At 47.8% G+C, this 15936-nt stretch overlaps 5 protein-coding genes across 5 annotated transcripts; 2 read left to right on the top strand and 3 right to left on the bottom strand.

The window, feature by feature from the left end:
• Positions 1 to 1250: 1250 nt before the first annotated feature.
• Positions 1251 to 3692, bottom strand: LCP9604111_2651 (ABC transporter ATP-binding protein; the record flags this gene model as incomplete). Its single annotated transcript, XM_039070152.1, has 1 exon — positions 1251 to 3692. One exon carries the CDS (start codon positions 3690 to 3692, stop codon positions 1251 to 1253), a length of 2442 nt encoding a protein of 813 aa, XP_038931403.1.
• A 1447-nt stretch (positions 3693 to 5139) lies between these two features.
• On the bottom strand, positions 5140 to 5785 carry LCP9604111_2650 (MGR2/ROMO1 family protein; the record flags this gene model as incomplete). The annotated part of the gene is made up of 5 exons (XM_039070151.1): positions 5140 to 5263; positions 5344 to 5434; positions 5490 to 5519; positions 5587 to 5613; positions 5719 to 5785. The coding sequence occupies 5 exons, from the start codon at positions 5783 to 5785 to the stop codon at positions 5140 to 5142; spliced, it is 339 nt and encodes a 112-aa protein (XP_038931402.1).
• Positions 5786 to 6589: 804 nt separating this feature from the next.
• Positions 6590 to 8927, top strand: LCP9604111_2649 (uncharacterized protein; the record flags this gene model as incomplete). Its single annotated transcript, XM_039070149.1, has 2 exons — positions 6590 to 7723; positions 7773 to 8927. The coding sequence occupies 2 exons, from the start codon at positions 6590 to 6592 to the stop codon at positions 8925 to 8927; spliced, it is 2289 nt and encodes a 762-aa protein (XP_038931401.1).
• A 1185-nt stretch (positions 8928 to 10112) lies between these two features.
• Positions 10113 to 10852, bottom strand: LCP9604111_2648 (ribonuclease P subunit p20 family protein; the record flags this gene model as incomplete). The annotated part of the gene is made up of 2 exons (XM_039070148.1): positions 10113 to 10702; positions 10780 to 10852. The coding sequence occupies 2 exons, from the start codon at positions 10850 to 10852 to the stop codon at positions 10113 to 10115; spliced, it is 663 nt and encodes a 220-aa protein (XP_038931400.1).
• A 3517-nt stretch (positions 10853 to 14369) lies between these two features.
• Positions 14370 to 15833, top strand: LCP9604111_2647 (uncharacterized protein; the record flags this gene model as incomplete). Its single annotated transcript, XM_039070147.1, has 2 exons — positions 14370 to 14993; positions 15051 to 15833. 2 exons carry the CDS (start codon positions 14370 to 14372, stop codon positions 15831 to 15833), a joined length of 1407 nt encoding a protein of 468 aa, XP_038931399.1.
• Between the last annotated feature and the right edge of the window lie 103 nt (positions 15834 to 15936).

Raw genomic sequence — 15936 nt, 5'->3', positions numbered from 1 at the left:
TTGTTGTTTTGCTGTTTTATTACCCCTAGAGTGATAGTTAGAATGACGATTCTCGCTGGACATCACATGCTACTGCAAGTGTTCACTCCCTCGCGGGCACTTCCGTCTTTTCCGGACCCCTGGCGTCATGCGCAGGAAGAACAACCTTAGACATAACAATTACAGACAGTTTATGGAGGAATTGACTTGGGTCCTGATCTGACATCTTACCTGCCTTAAAATGGTTCCGGTGGTTCGCCCCAATACTGAAATTTACCGCAATTTGCCCGGTTCCCACACTATTTAGAAAGAAACTTTTTGTGTTATACATACGGAGTACTACTTCCTATGTTAAAGGCTCTGTAGATCGTTTCCGTGGTTCTATTCAGGAACGAAAAACGATCGTCGCTCGGGCCTACTGTGTTGGGAATCTCGACTCCGTGGCGTAGAGTCTGGGGAGGAGGTGAGTCATTCGATGCTCACTCATTCGTGTTCTTAGCCTTACAACATATAACTACATTGGCACATGGTGTTATGTGTTGGCACCATGTCATTATAAGAGGTGTCTTTTTCAGGGGCTCTGGGCTCATTGGGCTCGCCAAGCCCTGTGTCCTCCACTTGGAACACAACGACAAATCCTACTACGGAGTATACTCTGTCGTGTCGATCGACTTAAAATTTGAAGATGATCATTATCCACTCCATTGTCCGTACTCATCCGTCTAGGGTCATTTGGACAGGAAAAAAAAGGGAAGGGGGAAAGGGGTTCGCTCTTTTCCTTCTCGTGTTTAGCGCTCAATCTTATTTTTTGTTCAATAAGATTGCACAAAGTAGTTGGTTCAAATTAGAGGCACTCAAATCCTACACATGATAGGTTAAATAGTCTCTTTTTAGCTTTGGTTGTAAATCGGTGCTTTGGAAATAGCGTTGAGACCAATACTGTCATGGTTAGATGAAATATATATCAGTACCCATTACCAGTTCATTGGTCCTTAAAATACCATCATTTTCGCTGCAACAGAGCCCGATATCAATCAAAGTTGTCTCTAGACACTAGGTTCCTCTGGGAGAACTCGGAGAACTCGTGGCCATTGACATTTGGTCTTTGATGTGCGATGATTCTACGTCGTAGACCTCTAGGTAAAGACTGTATTGTATGTAGTATCGAAAGTAAAGACCAAGCATGTCAGAATTGTCAATCACATTTGCACTCGCTCATTTCCCAACTATTTCCCCATTCTTGTCATCTTCAATCATTCCAGTTCTCTCGCTTACAACGCAGGCTTCTCATTTTTGATGTCCCCGAACTGATTCCGCCAGAGGTTCTGATATCTTCCACCCTCCTTCTTCAGCAGCTCTTGGTGAGACCCGCTCTCGACAACCTGTCCCTCATGCACAACAAGGATCCGGTCGGCGCTGGAAATAGTTGAAAGTCGATGGGCAATGACAAACGTAGTTCGCTTGGCTCTCAATCGGTCCAACGCAGTCTGGATGTCCGATTCCGTGCTCGAGTCTACGGCACTCGTTGCTTCATCCAGCAGGAGAATCGGTGACTTCTTTAGGAAAACCCGAGCAATGGCCATCCGCTGTAGTTCACCGCCAGACAACTTGACACCCTGCTCTCCGACTGTGGTGTTGTATCCGTCCACAAACGTGAGGATTTTCTCGTGAATAGCTGCGGCACGACATGCTTCGTGGATCTCTTCATCCGAAGCCGAGGGCCGGGCATACCGCAAATTCTCGATGATAGATGCGTTGAATAAGACGGGATCTTGTGGCACAACACCGATAGTCTGACGTAGTGAGCTGAGGCTTATGTCGCGGATGTCTTGGCCGTCAATATCAATATGACCAGCAGTAACATCGTAAAGTCGGAGAAGGAGTCTAAGGATTGTTGTCTTTCCTGAACCAGTCATACCGACCAGTGCAACTGTTGTCCCAGGTTCGATAGAGATATTCACATCCTTGAGAGTCTTCAACCGGGAATCATAGGCAAAGTCAACATGGTGGAACGAAACACGGCCATCACCAGGCTTCAGCGGCATCGCACACTCCTTGTCAGTGACGCTAGGCTTGGATTGAAACAGGAAGAGTAGCCGCTCCGCATCAACTAGATCAGAGACAAGCCAGCGATATTGCGCGGAGAGGTAGGCCAAAGGAGAGATGAGCGAAGACCAATACTGAATGAAGAAAACAAAGTCTCCCGTGGAGGCGCGTCCCACAGAAATCTCATGTACGATGAGCGAGGAGAGACCAACGAAGCAAATTGGTTTGAGTAAGTCCAGGAGTGATCTGCCTATTGCTCGGCGTTGACCGAAACGGGCGCTAGCCTTCAAGGCGAGGTCAACCGCTTCCGCAAAGCGAGACCTCTCGTACGAAAACTGGTTGAAGTATGTAACAGTCTGCCAGCCTTGTACGGCCTGATGCATAATCCGAGTTTCGTTTCGCTGTGTCTGTGAAACATCACGTCTGGCGTCGATGTTCCAGTTAGAGGTAAAGACTTCCGTCGCAACATAAGCAATAGATACTATCACCACCAGCAAGGACGCGTAGATATTGAACTTTAAATAGAAAACAACACATGCAATAGCCAAGTCAATCACTGTCGGGATGATTTCTAGAATGGCAACTTCTAACAGACTGTTCAGCGCTCCACCTTGGTCGATGGACTTCATAACTTCTGCCGAGTCATTTTCGATATGGAAGTCCATTGACAGATTCATGACATGGCTGAAGGCAGCAGCAGTGATCTGCCGGTAAGAGAACTGCCTGATAGGAATCTTGACAAGTGCCTCGATCAATCCTAGCCCAGCTCCGCCACTGATGAGCTGCAGCAGCGCCCATTTTCCCAGTGAAGCATATGGGGTTTTGTTGGCAAAGATGCTATCGGTGACATCTGCTAGTTGCTGAGGAATGAGGATGTTCAGAGCCCGGTGGCATACTAAACAGAAGATACTGGTGGCAACACAAAGCTGGACCTTGCGATTGTTTCTGGGGACCAAGTATGGCAGAAAGATCGAGAAGCTTTTCAGATATTCCAACCAACCCTTAAATGACTGCAACTTGTCATTGCGGAGTCTTTTCCTGCGCATGGCTGCATCATTCTTATTCTTGCCGGTGTCCGAATCGCTCTCGCTCTTGGAGTCCACGCTGCTATTTTCCGAGTCGTTGCCATTCGCTGCGCCATATCTTGTATGATTGCCATTTAGGAAAGGGCGCGACTCTTCCGATATCTTTTTCTTCCTCTGTCTAGTCTCAAATAGAATCGCACTTGCCACAAAGACAAGCAGGGCAAGTCGGACCGCTGAGATGGTGAGCTGCGTGATTGGTACCCACTGTCTCGGCTTGGGACACAAAGAGAGCGCAAGGAGTGGAATTTCGAAACCAGCGGTGACCAACGAGCTTCCAGCCACTTCGTACTTGGAAGGATTCTGTCGTAGCCACAGTGCCGTCCATATGACCGCTTGAGAGGTCATATGCACCAAGAATGGCTGAGAACTGTCCAGGTCATCAGTGGTGATTTTCAAGGCCGTTTGACTGACATATGTGAAAACGATCAAGCTAGCCAAGATAACTCGAGGTCGACTGCGGCGCTTGGAGCGAGTCTTTCTTCTCTTTACCGGAGTGCGATAAAATAAAATGCATATTACAATGTAGAGACTTGCTATCAAAGTACAGCTATAATGAAGGGGAGATGCTAGCTGAGTAGCCATGATGGGAGGTGGGACGGAGGTTCTGGGTAAAACCTCTCTAGCAGGGTACTAGCAGAGGTGGTTCTTTATATATTCCCCCATTCTGAGCCTCATTCCTATACCAAAGACCCGTTATTGACTGAGCGACTGCTTATTGGATAGACGCACTGATCATGTCAAAGGTGCCTCCTGCGCCAGGGGGCTGGGAGAAGGGTGTCCTAGCGGCTATCCAAACTAAACCGGGCTGTAGACTTAGGCCGAGGCGGCAAAATGGCTTCATTATTGGTTGGACCATGCAGATCAGACTGGAATTTACCTGGCTACACCGTAAGTTGATGCTCTTAGTTGGCAGACATGCCTTACTACTTACTTTGTACTCCGTGCAGTGGACATCTAAGGGGCTGACTATGTTTCGGTGACTTGTTCGAGGATAAGTAATAAGGGAATAATCCTGTTCCTAATTATCACACTGTGATATAGGTTCTATTCTCAAACTGCGACCGTGACCGTACTTCGCCTTCGTTGTCTGTACTTTGATATTGATCTTCACCTACTCTCTATAAAGAAAGTTCCATATAACATGACATTCTACTTACCGTTACCGCGTACCTGCACATGTCAAGGCAAACAGTACGGTCCCTAACTGGAATAATCTAGGATTAAATCTCTAAATCCCCGAGAGCGGCTGGAACAGCAATCTAACATCCGTCTGCATCTGGTTTCAGGATCAGACAAACGGAAACAAACAGAACTGAATCGCTGGTACAGCTGCCTGTTAGCTACTTGTAGGTAGAGATGGCTCCTCTTAAAGGGGGTTTCTATAGTTTGGTGGCTATGATCAAGACAAGACGGTTATAGCCTTACATACTGCCTAGCCTGGGCATCAAGCCACGTCTTGAGACAAAATAGATGCCAGTCCAGTCAAATAATATGACGGTTGGCTGTGGTTTTACTAAAAGATTGACAATCAACGTGGTCGTATTCAGAACCAACCAGATTTCTTGCCCTGACTTTGGACTTAATCAACAAGGGTAGCCAGACTAGCCCATACATAGAATCTCTGACCTCGTAGATTGATCCCCCGCCCCTTTGAGCTGGATTCTCACATCATTGGACCGTCCCCACACAGAATCACAGAGGAATTTTCTTTCCAAGGACAGGATTGAATCGTGTAACAGAGAAAAAAAAGGATATATTATCACGACAACGCCTCACATGGAACAACTGAGACAATTGAACTTCAACATTCATGTTCTGGGTACTGCTAGATTATGTACATCGCGTGTTTAAGTAGCGAGTACCCATGAACTTGTCGTCACAGCCATATTTGGGTAGTTGTCCTCTCTCGAAACCACCAGAAAAAGTATCTCTTAACCATAGAGATTATATCGTACAAGGGACGTCGCCAAGGAGTGGTCATGTCGCATGTTTCCCGAACATAGCCATAAGACTGCGAGAAAAACTGTGTTCACTGGCGCATTGGCCGGAGGGGACTCTGTCGGGGGAGCATCATTGGGGGGCCCCGAGCACGAAGCCAGGCATCGTTGTGAGGTCCTTCAGAGCGGATGACGCTACCGATGGACATGAAGAGTCTATTTGAAGGGAAGTTGATTAGCCAGTGATTCTCAACCAAAGTAGTATAACTTCAAAGCTTTCAAGGAGTCAACCATACCCGAAAGTGGCGCCTGAACCTAGCATATACTTGCCGAGAGTCCGCATAACACCGTTGGGGCCAGCGCCATATTGGAAGATCGTCACAGTTCCTGTTTCAGTTAGCTTATCATGCACACCTTCATTCGGGGACTAAGTGGGACCAACCAATAATGAAGCCCATGATACCACCAACAGCTGAAAGGGGAGCTATGTTAGCAAAAGCTCTTGGTGAACAAGGCTCGGTTGTTTTGTGATCACGTACTGGAACCCATCAGGCAGCCCATTTTCACTAGGAATATGTCAGCATACTTGGTTCACCATATATATATAGTACCCAAGGAAAAAGGACACCACGCGGAGGGTGATCTATATCACTAGGTTGTAGATGACATACTCTTCTCCAAAGTTGAGGGAGCACCCCCTGGGCCCGCTTGAGCGGGAGGTCCGGCAACCACAGGCATTATGGAAAGCTAAAAAGAAGCTTGTGAATTAGATTAAAAACAGCATGCAACAGCGCTGAGCCGAATGAAAGATCTCGTTGTGAGAGTCAAGGAACAAGCTCTTTTTCCTCCCCGGCTTGATGCTTCTCCGCCTTCGTCACGTGAGTCCCTAACGGGCTTGAAATCGCACACGTGCCGGTATAGCACGTGACCCATTTTGCCTGTCGGCGGCATCAAGGGCGTAGGAAACAAATGGCACTCTTGCGCTCTTGCGTGGGTTCCCTCATGGCAACTATCCTCGGTCTCTGATTTCTTTTTCGCTACGTCTTTTAAAGGGCTGCCTGAAGCCTGCGCCGAGGCGGCAGTCCCGTCTTGTGCTTATATCATTGCCCTGGCGTGAGCCCGGTCGCTCACGATTTCCGACCTCCACACAACTCCTTGGTCTTGAAGCACCTATTTTATTCCCTCCTAAATATCTCTCAGTTCACAATTCTAAAGTGAGTCCACTTCTTACTCCAAATACACAACTATTTTTTGTGGGGTCGAGGCAAGACCTCGACCTAGGAGTCAATCTATTTGTCTCTCCCTAAACAGCACTAACGCGACCGTCTTGACTTTAGTCGGGCGACCCAAGTTTCAATCACCCTTGCGCGCATTCAATATCACCAACCCCCGGGCATAAACCAACATTACTAGACGTCCTCTTTTTATACTTGAGACCTCCTCAGAAGACGGCCTACGGCCCCTTTTACAGTTCGCAACCGTGGACGCGCTCCGTGCTCCGTCTAGATATTCCATTCCCTTGAACCATTCGCATCCTTCTCTATGACTGCCGTGGCATCTCCACCTAGTGTCGAATCGGGGTCTCGCTTGGGATGGTACAGCTCTAGTAACGGAGGAGAAGGAGCTCTGTCTTCAGCGAATGCGGACGACGTGTCACGGATGTTCATGCCACGGAAACACATTCAACGCTCAAACTCCTCGTCCTCTCTAGGGTCGAACTCTTCGGTCTCCTCCGCATCTACTGTGACCACCCCTTCCCAAGATACCCATGCCGCGCAGAATTCGGCCAGTGAATCAGAGACTTGGTCGTCATCAAAAAAGAAGTATTCGAAAAATATCTGGCCTAGCTCGAAATCCGAGCCGGTATCAGGGGTGACAAACGCGCGATCTCAGGCGGTGCCTGCGTTCTCGTCGGGCCCAAGTGCGTCGTCGACAATGTCCGCAATGCACCAGCCTCTGAACATCGTCCCATCGCAACAGATGCCCCAGTCATCGCAGCAGAATGGCGTCCGTGCGCCAACCGGCCCACCCTCAGAGAATCTAGCAATTTTGATTCTTTTGCCGATGAACGGCACTTTTGACAGGAAACAGATCAATGTACCATATTATCCCGACGTCCTACGAATCGGGCGCCAAACAAATGCCAAGACGGTGCCTACGCCTCTCAATGGTTTCTTTGACTCCAAAGTTCTCTCTCGACAGCATGCTGAGGTATGGGCCGATAAATCTGGCAAAATCTGGATCCGAGACGTCAAATCCTCAAACGGGACATTTGTGAACGGTCACCGACTGTCTCCCGAAAATCGGGAGTCAGAGCCGCACGAACTGCGAGAAAGCGATACCCTAGAGCTGGGTATTGACATTGTCAGCGAAGATCAATCCACCATCGTCCATCACAAAGTCTCATCTAAGGTTGAGCATGCCGGAACTTATGGCACTACTCCTAGTATCCTTGATCTGAACTTTGGGGACTTGGATCCTGCCTCGGGGGGAGGCCTTCTTCCTTCTCCCTTGAGCCAACCGCTTTCTCATACGCGCGGTAGAGCCGGTAGCAACGCGAGTAGCAGAATTGCCCAGAGTGTTGCCAGCAATCAGCTCAATGCTTTGCATCAACAACGGCAGATGAACTACTGGAATTCCCCAATCTCTATCGAACAGGTTGTCAAGCGGCTTACGGTGTGTATCACAATTTATCTGTATACTACATATCACTGATTTTTTCCAGGGCGAACTGAAATCCGCAAAGCAACAGACAACAGATCTTTCTCAAGCAGATGAATTTTTGACGACGATCATGAAACCAGGCTATGCAGAGAAAGAAAAGCTCATTAAGCCTTCTCCTTTGGAGAACAGTTCTCATCGCCAGATGAATGGTCGGCCCAAAATGCCTCGAGTCGACTCCTTCTCCAGATTCTCGGATCCTCCTGCCCCTCCACCTCAACAGCCTCTGCCGGAGAAACCCGACGCGTTGTCACGAAGTACATCAGAGCCGTTCTCACCGCTGAAGCGCAGCGATACAGAAAAACCGAAGAGTGGTACAGGTTCTCCTGTCTCCCGCGATTCTAGTCAGATATTGAATCTCATCGAGGCGCTATCTTCTGCCAAGCGAGAGATTGAAACCCATGGAACACGTGTCAAGGAACTAGAAAATTTGCTGTTCCAAGAGCAGGCTGCTCGTAAATTGGCAGAAAACAAAGTCAATGAATTGGAGATGCGCTCATTGGATGTTGAAGTCAAAGTCGAAAACGGCATTGTTCCACCTCCAGAGAATGGCGTAGACAGAAAGGAGGAACAGGACGATCCAGAAGCAACCGTACAGGTTAACGGCACCCATCCTTCGGAAACTCTTGCTCCCGACAACAGCCAGGCAGACGCTCCTGTGGAAGACAAGACTGCTGAACTTCAGACTCGCTTGGAAATTATGATGGAGGAGATGGCAGAGATGAGAAAGCAAATGGCATTCTTTAAAGATCGAGCTGAGAAGGCTGAAGATGAGACCACGGAGTCTCGCAAGTCGTTGAACGAAATGATTGAAACCTTGCGCCAGGAACGCGCCGAGAAGGCATCAGCCACGGCGCTTGACAAGAAAACCGATACGCATGATTGCGAGCCAAGCAATGGGTTAGCAGAACAGTCGCTTACGAGCGATGATATTCCAACGGATTCCAAGACGAAGACTCCATCGATGCAGGGCTCCGATTCGGTCACCTCGCAAAATAAGGACATGGATGCTGCAACCGCAGCCACAGCCTTTGCAACACAACGCCATCGATACAACTATGTACAAGAAGCAAGTCCTTACGCTTCTATGTTTGGCGTGGTCTTATTGGGAGTAGGCCTGATGGCCTATCTCAACAGTTGGCAAAAGATCGACAAATAAACCAGCCTGGCCTCGCTTTCCTATCCCTTTGACGGCTATTTCTATTGCATAGGCCCTTTGCATAATTTGACTTTGTCTTCTATCTTTTTCAGTCTTTGCCAGTCACGACTTTCTGGCGATGAATGTGCTGATTCTTGTCTCGCTTGAGGACCATCTTCTTGTCTTCATATTCGGAGCATATTCCCTTTAGCCCACACTGTCTCTTTTATCTCACGAATTTTTTGATGACTTTCTCGAGATCCCTCTTGGGAATCTCCTTCTTGGTCGTCTTCTCCGACGTCCGTTCCTCCCCCTCTGTCTTGCCATCTCCTTTTTCTTCGTTCTTCTTCTACCTCCTACCATGTTACTATTAGCCTGTCACCCTTTTATAGGTCGACATCTCTCTTTCTCTTTTGTCTGTACATGATGGGAAAAGCAGGATACATTCCTTGCAGCCTCTCTTTGAAACGTTTCGTTCGACAAAGGGTTTTCAGGCATTATCATTCATCATGTCATGTCAGCACAGGGCTTTGTGAGCGTATCAAGGAGTTCTTATTCGTACTATGTCGTTTTCTATTCATGCCATTTGTTATTCGCTGGCAAATTCGATCATTCTCCCTCTTTTAACCTCTTTTCTTATTGGAGTAGTACCTTCAACCTATAGTCCTATCTCCCTCTCTTTCATTTTCCATATAAGTCCGTCCAGCATATACAGTGCGTCAAGTCGGTTGGATGGAGCATGCGCTCTGGGGAAATCAGAGTTTATTTCTGAAGTATACTCTCAATGTACATGATTTTGCGCTAGGCTAATAACCTAAGGGCAAACAAATTGTTCCTTGACTGATCCTGATCAAGGGCCTTCCGCACCTGTAATGTGGATATTGCACCTGTAGAGCGGTGAGGGTGGTAAAAAAAGGCTTGAGGGCTCGACTGCAACCCAGAACAGGAATTCAGGATAAAAATCTCCTGAACTGGGTTACTGGGTGGTGTATAGTCACCATCAGCGTTCCATTTGGATCGTAGTCACTCAGCAGGATGTGCGTGTACTCAATGTTCTAGCGGGTAATTCTGGGCTTGGCCACAGGCTCATAGTTGGTTCGCAGCAATGGGTGTGAAGCCTTGGAGTTGAACATCCAGCAGATGATGGTCGTGCAATCGGATGACCGACTAATCGTAGGAGTTTTGTCGGGGTGACCGCAAGCGAATTCACTTAAGGCTGACGGCGACTTCAACCATTTTGATCCACCTTATCCGGCTCTCGGGGAGCTCGGCATCATCCTCTACCGCGGCGGCCTGACGTTTCCTCTTCTTTGCGGCTGACTTGGATTCCGGCTTAGAAGCCGCATCTCCCTGGTCAGTTGGGGTTTGCTCTTGCTGCCGTTGCCGTTTCTGTTCTTCTTTTGCTTTAATTTCTTCGTCCTCGACGATATCATCCACGACAACCACGCTCCCCGTATTGACACAGACTGTGTACTCGGTTTCCTTTTCCTCGAACCATTTGGCTACGTTCAGCGCCTTCTCAATAGCCCGCCCTGTCGCCTTCACAAAAACTTTCTCTCGCTTCTCTGGTATCTTCGACAACTCCTCGAGTATCTGTTTATCGTTCTTGCGCGTATCCTCGAGATTGATGTTTGCTGTGGCGCGCTTCTCGGCCTGCAGCAGGAGTTTCTGGACGCGCTTGACGGCGCTCATGAATGGCGTAGTCTTAGACACATAGACAATCTTAGGTACTAATGCGCCAGCATATGGGGATGCGACTGGGGCATGAGGTATAGGACGCTTCTCGACTTTGGCATCTGTTATCCAAAAGTCAGCAGTTGTGATCCCCGGTTCTCAGCATTGGCCGTTTAGGCGATCGGATGGGAAGGCGCACGTTTTGGGAGTCTAATAAGGTCTTTGTTCTTTTTCTCAAACTGGAGCTTGCTTTCCAATAGCCCCTTTGCCATGGCTAATATATGCCTTGCACGAATGAAAATTTGGAAAATCAAGTCGAAGTATTAGAGCTGCACGTCTTATCGTCTGCCTTTTTCTGCCGGCCGCCTGCCCAGGTGATGTGGTCTGCTTATGTCATCGCCTGTTGAACCTGCCTAATTGGGAATTGGGAAGCTACAACTAGGTATTTCTCCAAAGTAGATCGGCAAACTGTATGATACCTAATTAGGTAGCACCTTCTCACTAATTTGATATCAGTAGCCTGATCATCCACATAATTATGTAGCTCTATGCACTTGTTGATGTACTTGAGTGTAAAGGAGAAAACCTAGCGATTCGCTTCGGAAGGCCCGCGGTGTGCTGCAGACCGGTGATGTTCCGTATACTTTCTACTTTCGATTGAAAGGGAAGTAAGGTTGACTTGAAAGCCTACTCCACATTCCTGAGCCGCATTAAAGACGTTGGCTTAAGTTATGTACATACTGTACTCAACTGTTACCATGATCCAAACGCCCAGACTCCTGTCAGGTTCTTTTTTCACTAAGCTAGCAGGCCTACTGTCCAGCACTGGGCCCGGGTATGGGGTCATTGAGCAATACTTTGTGTTTGGCAGGGTGGACCTAAGTACGGAGTACAGGCATGGTCATCTATTTGGGTGGGCCAGAAGTCCTTTTGATCGGATGGAGTTTCCAGGTGCCGGAACACGCCTTATCGCCTAGTAATACCTACACCGGCTTGTTGCGTTTCGGAGAGAAGATATTAGCTCATAACCACACTCCGTAATTCAAGAGACTAGTGGGCAGTGGACTGCAGATCTCGAACGGCGATGAGCAGTGTGATCTTTGTTATGATTCTGAATGGGGCTTCTAACCAGGTGATCCTGGTCTCTCGGTTTATGTGACTATCCGTATGGAGCACACGCATCGAGAATGCTCAGTTAAGGCCTATTCAGATTAAGGGCGATTGATGTGTAAAGGGGTACTTTTTCCCACTCCGGACTCCGTCCTATATAGTTTAAAGTGGAGAACATCGATATGAACAGGCAGTTCCTTCTATATTGTAGATACCCAAGGGGCCGCTTGGGCATCTCGTCCAATATTTAAGGAATGGCTTTGATAGGTGTTCCGTACATTCTAGTTGATCAAAGCACCGTTGCGGCATCTTATGTATGTAGGTATCGAGGCAAAGAGGGTCCAAAGTGTCTGTTGACCCGAGTATTCGGTAGCTGGTTCTCGCAATATCCATATCTTGGACGGAGTAAGGAGTAGGGTACGGAGCACTCCGTACTCCATATAGAGTACAATAAGGGCGATCACCACGTGAGCCCCCGATGGTCTGGCAAATTTTCCCCTGAGGCTGGTCAACATATGGAGTACGGATTACGGTATAACATCGAATGTGAACCAAGGCGTTGACGATCAACACATCTAGGCTTGATGGATCGACATACACCTCGAGCTGAAAGCTGGGCAGTGATGTACACCAAACTAGTTTGGGAAGGTCGCCAAATTGGCGGGCTGGTGGGTCAACTGGGCAGTGTTAATTTGTTTCGCCTGTTTCAATGATGAAAGTTAGATCATGTGCATATTTGATGTTTGATCTTCACTTTTAAGAATCCCAAGTATCAAATTGAGTTGATGTAGCAAATCCTGAAGGTTGGAAAGTGGACCTACGGAGTATCATCGGCGAACAAAAAACGCCTTAGACTAGTATGCCTTAGGCACTTACTGACAGTAGTATCGTAGTCAGGTTACTGTGGAAGACCATAGGTAATGTCTATTAACTCCGGCTGTCTGCAGATGAATGATTGACTTAAAAGCACTGAGGATATTCTAGCTCTTGTATATATAAAATTTGCTTTATCCCGTGTGACTGCTCCAACGGCTCCTTTTTCGAGTGCCCAATGCAACGGTCACAAGTGGGTTCATCACCAGGGATATATATGAACACAATATAGAAGTTGCAGGTATACATACTCCATATTGTGTATGTACTATATCCAGGGGCCCATAGGCGATCGAAGCCAACACAATCGTAACTGTTCATCGGATCTACGTATTATGAATTGAAGGGTTGAAAATAGATAGGGCGACAGGATGGTTCATGCTGTACTATAATAATAATGGACACTCATGGGTACAGAGAAAAAAATAGTCTGTGTATGTTGTTTTTAGATTTTCACAAAGGTACGTGGCCAACATGAGCCACAATCTGGAAAGATCTGCTTGCAGTGCATGGTAGACATAAGCTGAGGGTAATACATAGCTGACACGGAGGCAAATTTCCGAGAAATCGCCTCTTCTAAACTGACCTGTCGCCTTCTGCATAAAGAACATTACACTGCACTGGTGAATATGACAGAGCCAAAATATTTGGTAGGCGTAACGGCTCCCCCAGTTCCCGGTCACAACGTTAGGGTTCCGCGTGCACTGGAGCCTTAAATGCAAGACAGCACTAGTCGTCTCCGGAAAGGCACGGGGGATGATAATCCAATCATAAATGTGAGCTAGGCTCTTTGGCTTGGAACCTACCTGAAGAGGAAAGGTGTTCAACGTAGGCTAGTGGGGTCAACGGCTGTCTCTGAAGCATTCCACGCCAATGGTAAACCATAGGAATCGGAGCTAATGACATGTTCCAGCGGGTCGGTGCAGGTGGAGTAGCTTTAAAAAAACAGAATCCATGGATCTGGACTCGGATAGGGAGGGGTTTGTCTTAGTTAAATTGATTAAATTATGGGTTTCATTGATTTAAACAAAGAAAAATAATAAATAAAAATAAATCACACGCAAAGAAAAAAGAAAAACAATTTAAATGATTAATGTAAATAAATAAAAAAATCAATAAATCATTTAAACAATTTGGATTTCCAGATTTTGATTCTCGCGGACTTTTGCGCTCGAGTGCGTCTCCACCTTGTAGAATGGTCCAGCCAAAGGGCAGCAGCTCGCGCCTTTTTGTATGGGACTGTTCCCCTCCACCGAACTATTTTGAACTCTTCCTCCTCAACTCTCCTTGACTTCCCTCTACATTCACTTGGTCTCATATTCCCAGCCACTTTGGTCCTTTCTCTGTTTAACGTTCTCTACTCGATCCTTGAAGGGAGTTAAGACGTGTCTCACGTTTCAGCCGGAAGCTAGCCATTGAAGCCGCTTTCTTGCGTTTTTTTTGCATACATCAGATCTGGCGTGCAGGAGATCCAACAGATCCCGTGTCGTGATTGGTTTATTTCTCAAGGGATATCCTAGAGACAAAAGTACTCGCTAGTCGCAAAAGCTTTTTCTTTCTTTGTTGGCCTCCTTGTACCCCAGGGCTGATCCGACCAACCGGGTCCCCTCCATCAGTCTTCTATTCCTCTTTGGGCCTATCAGGTCTCCAGCTACCCCTTGACGGCCTTTGAGCTATCCCAGCCGCTACGACTCATAAATATCGCTCTTTTGGCCACTGGACTCGCATTCGTTTCTTCTCTCTTCCTATCTTATCCCTAAAACACTTTTTCTTGTCCCGACACCAGTCCTTCAAAATATTCATAGCATGTCTCCAGACCCTTACTATGAGACATTGGATGCACCCGACGGGACAGCATTGACGTGGATCTTTGATCATTGCTTGCGTTACGCTGACAGCTACGAAATTTCCCTTCGTGCTGCATACGAACTCAATTGCCACCCGTCGAAGAGCACAATGACACCTTCATTTATTCCTCGATCACCCTCCATCTTCCGCGATACCGTTTGGTCCAAAAAAGGCCACAACTCCAAGTCTTCTGTCGATGCTCCTTCTTATGACACTAATGCCGAATTCCGTGCCTGTTTGAGCAAGACTGTCGCCGAAGTGCCTTCTCAACCTTGCGCGCTCCCTCCCAGCTTCATTATCTCATTTGTGCGCCGCTGTTTCTGTTTGGATTTGTCCGAAGTCGACTTTGCCCAGGCTTTGACTGCCCTTGATTACATCAGAACCCTCCAAAATCGCTGGAAAAAGGAGATTGATGCCGCCTTCAACCGACTCAACGTAACTTCAGAGGATGCAAGGGACCCTGAGCACTCGGAGGTGGCTCGCAATTATCCTAACTTGTTGACCTGGTACGAAAACATCAGCAACAAGGCACGCACGATCGATTTTCTGTACACTCAAGTCTATATCGGCCTGCGTCGCTGGGTAAGTTTTATCCCGAGATCGGAATAGCGAGTTGTGTGTCTAACGTTTGTTTCTCAGGTTCTTGTCAATCAGATGATGCTCGAGCCATTCGACAAAGCCAACTGCCTTGCTCTTCTTAACACTCTACTCCCACCTGTCCACCGAGACAGCTCTACCCCAACACAGCAGTTGTCGACTGCCACCCTTGGGCTCTATCGTGATACCTTTTTCAAATACATTACCACCTTTGAGGCTGATCCTTCAATCGTGGAACCTATCATACAGCAAGGCGCTGCACCCGGTGATGAGAATGGATGGCCTGCATTGCATGCCACCATTGAGCGATACATGAACGCAGCCCTCGAGATGATCGACGAATGTGTCTTGATCAACGAGCCTTGTCAAATTACCAAGTCTGGCGTGCAGCGCCGCACCGATTCGGGTATCAGCTTCGGCGTCGATTTCGGTCCCTGTCCTACTATTTCGCACTCTTCAGACACCGAAAAGCCCCTGCCTCATTTCCCGGAACCGACCATAGGCACTAGCAAGCATGGTTCGTTCCTGGAACGATTTTCCTCCCTGTCAGCATGGGGCAAGAAGAAGGATCCCAAGAAGGAGCAGCAGAAGGAGTTTGCGCGCAGTCTGAAGAAGATGCAATCCCTCGGAAAACTCACTAGTCCGACTAGCAGCGCCAAGAGCAGCACTAAGAGCATCAAGAGTGTCAAGACACCACCAAAGTTCAAGGCAAATATATCTTTCGATTTGACCGAAGACAAGCGCCGGCGTTTGATTGATGAAGCCCAAGCTCGCAAGGCAGTCGGCGCTACCGAGGCGGCCGAAAGCATCGGCCAGGCCACTTAATCGCAACTTCTCTGCAACTCCTACCAAAGCAAACCAGCAACCAAAAAAAGAAAAAAAAAGAAAAACCCAAAGCCCAGCCAAGGGAGGGGAATCAACGTCCCCT

The sequence above is a fragment of the Penicillium roqueforti genome (assembly GCF_015533775.1).
Source record: "Penicillium roqueforti strain LCP96 04111 chromosome Unknown scaffold_03, whole genome shotgun sequence".
NCBI classification, from domain to species: domain Eukaryota; kingdom Fungi; phylum Ascomycota; class Eurotiomycetes; order Eurotiales; family Aspergillaceae; genus Penicillium; species Penicillium roqueforti.
Note: the sequence above shows the minus strand (reverse complement) of the source record. Positions and strands in the feature narration are given on the sequence as shown.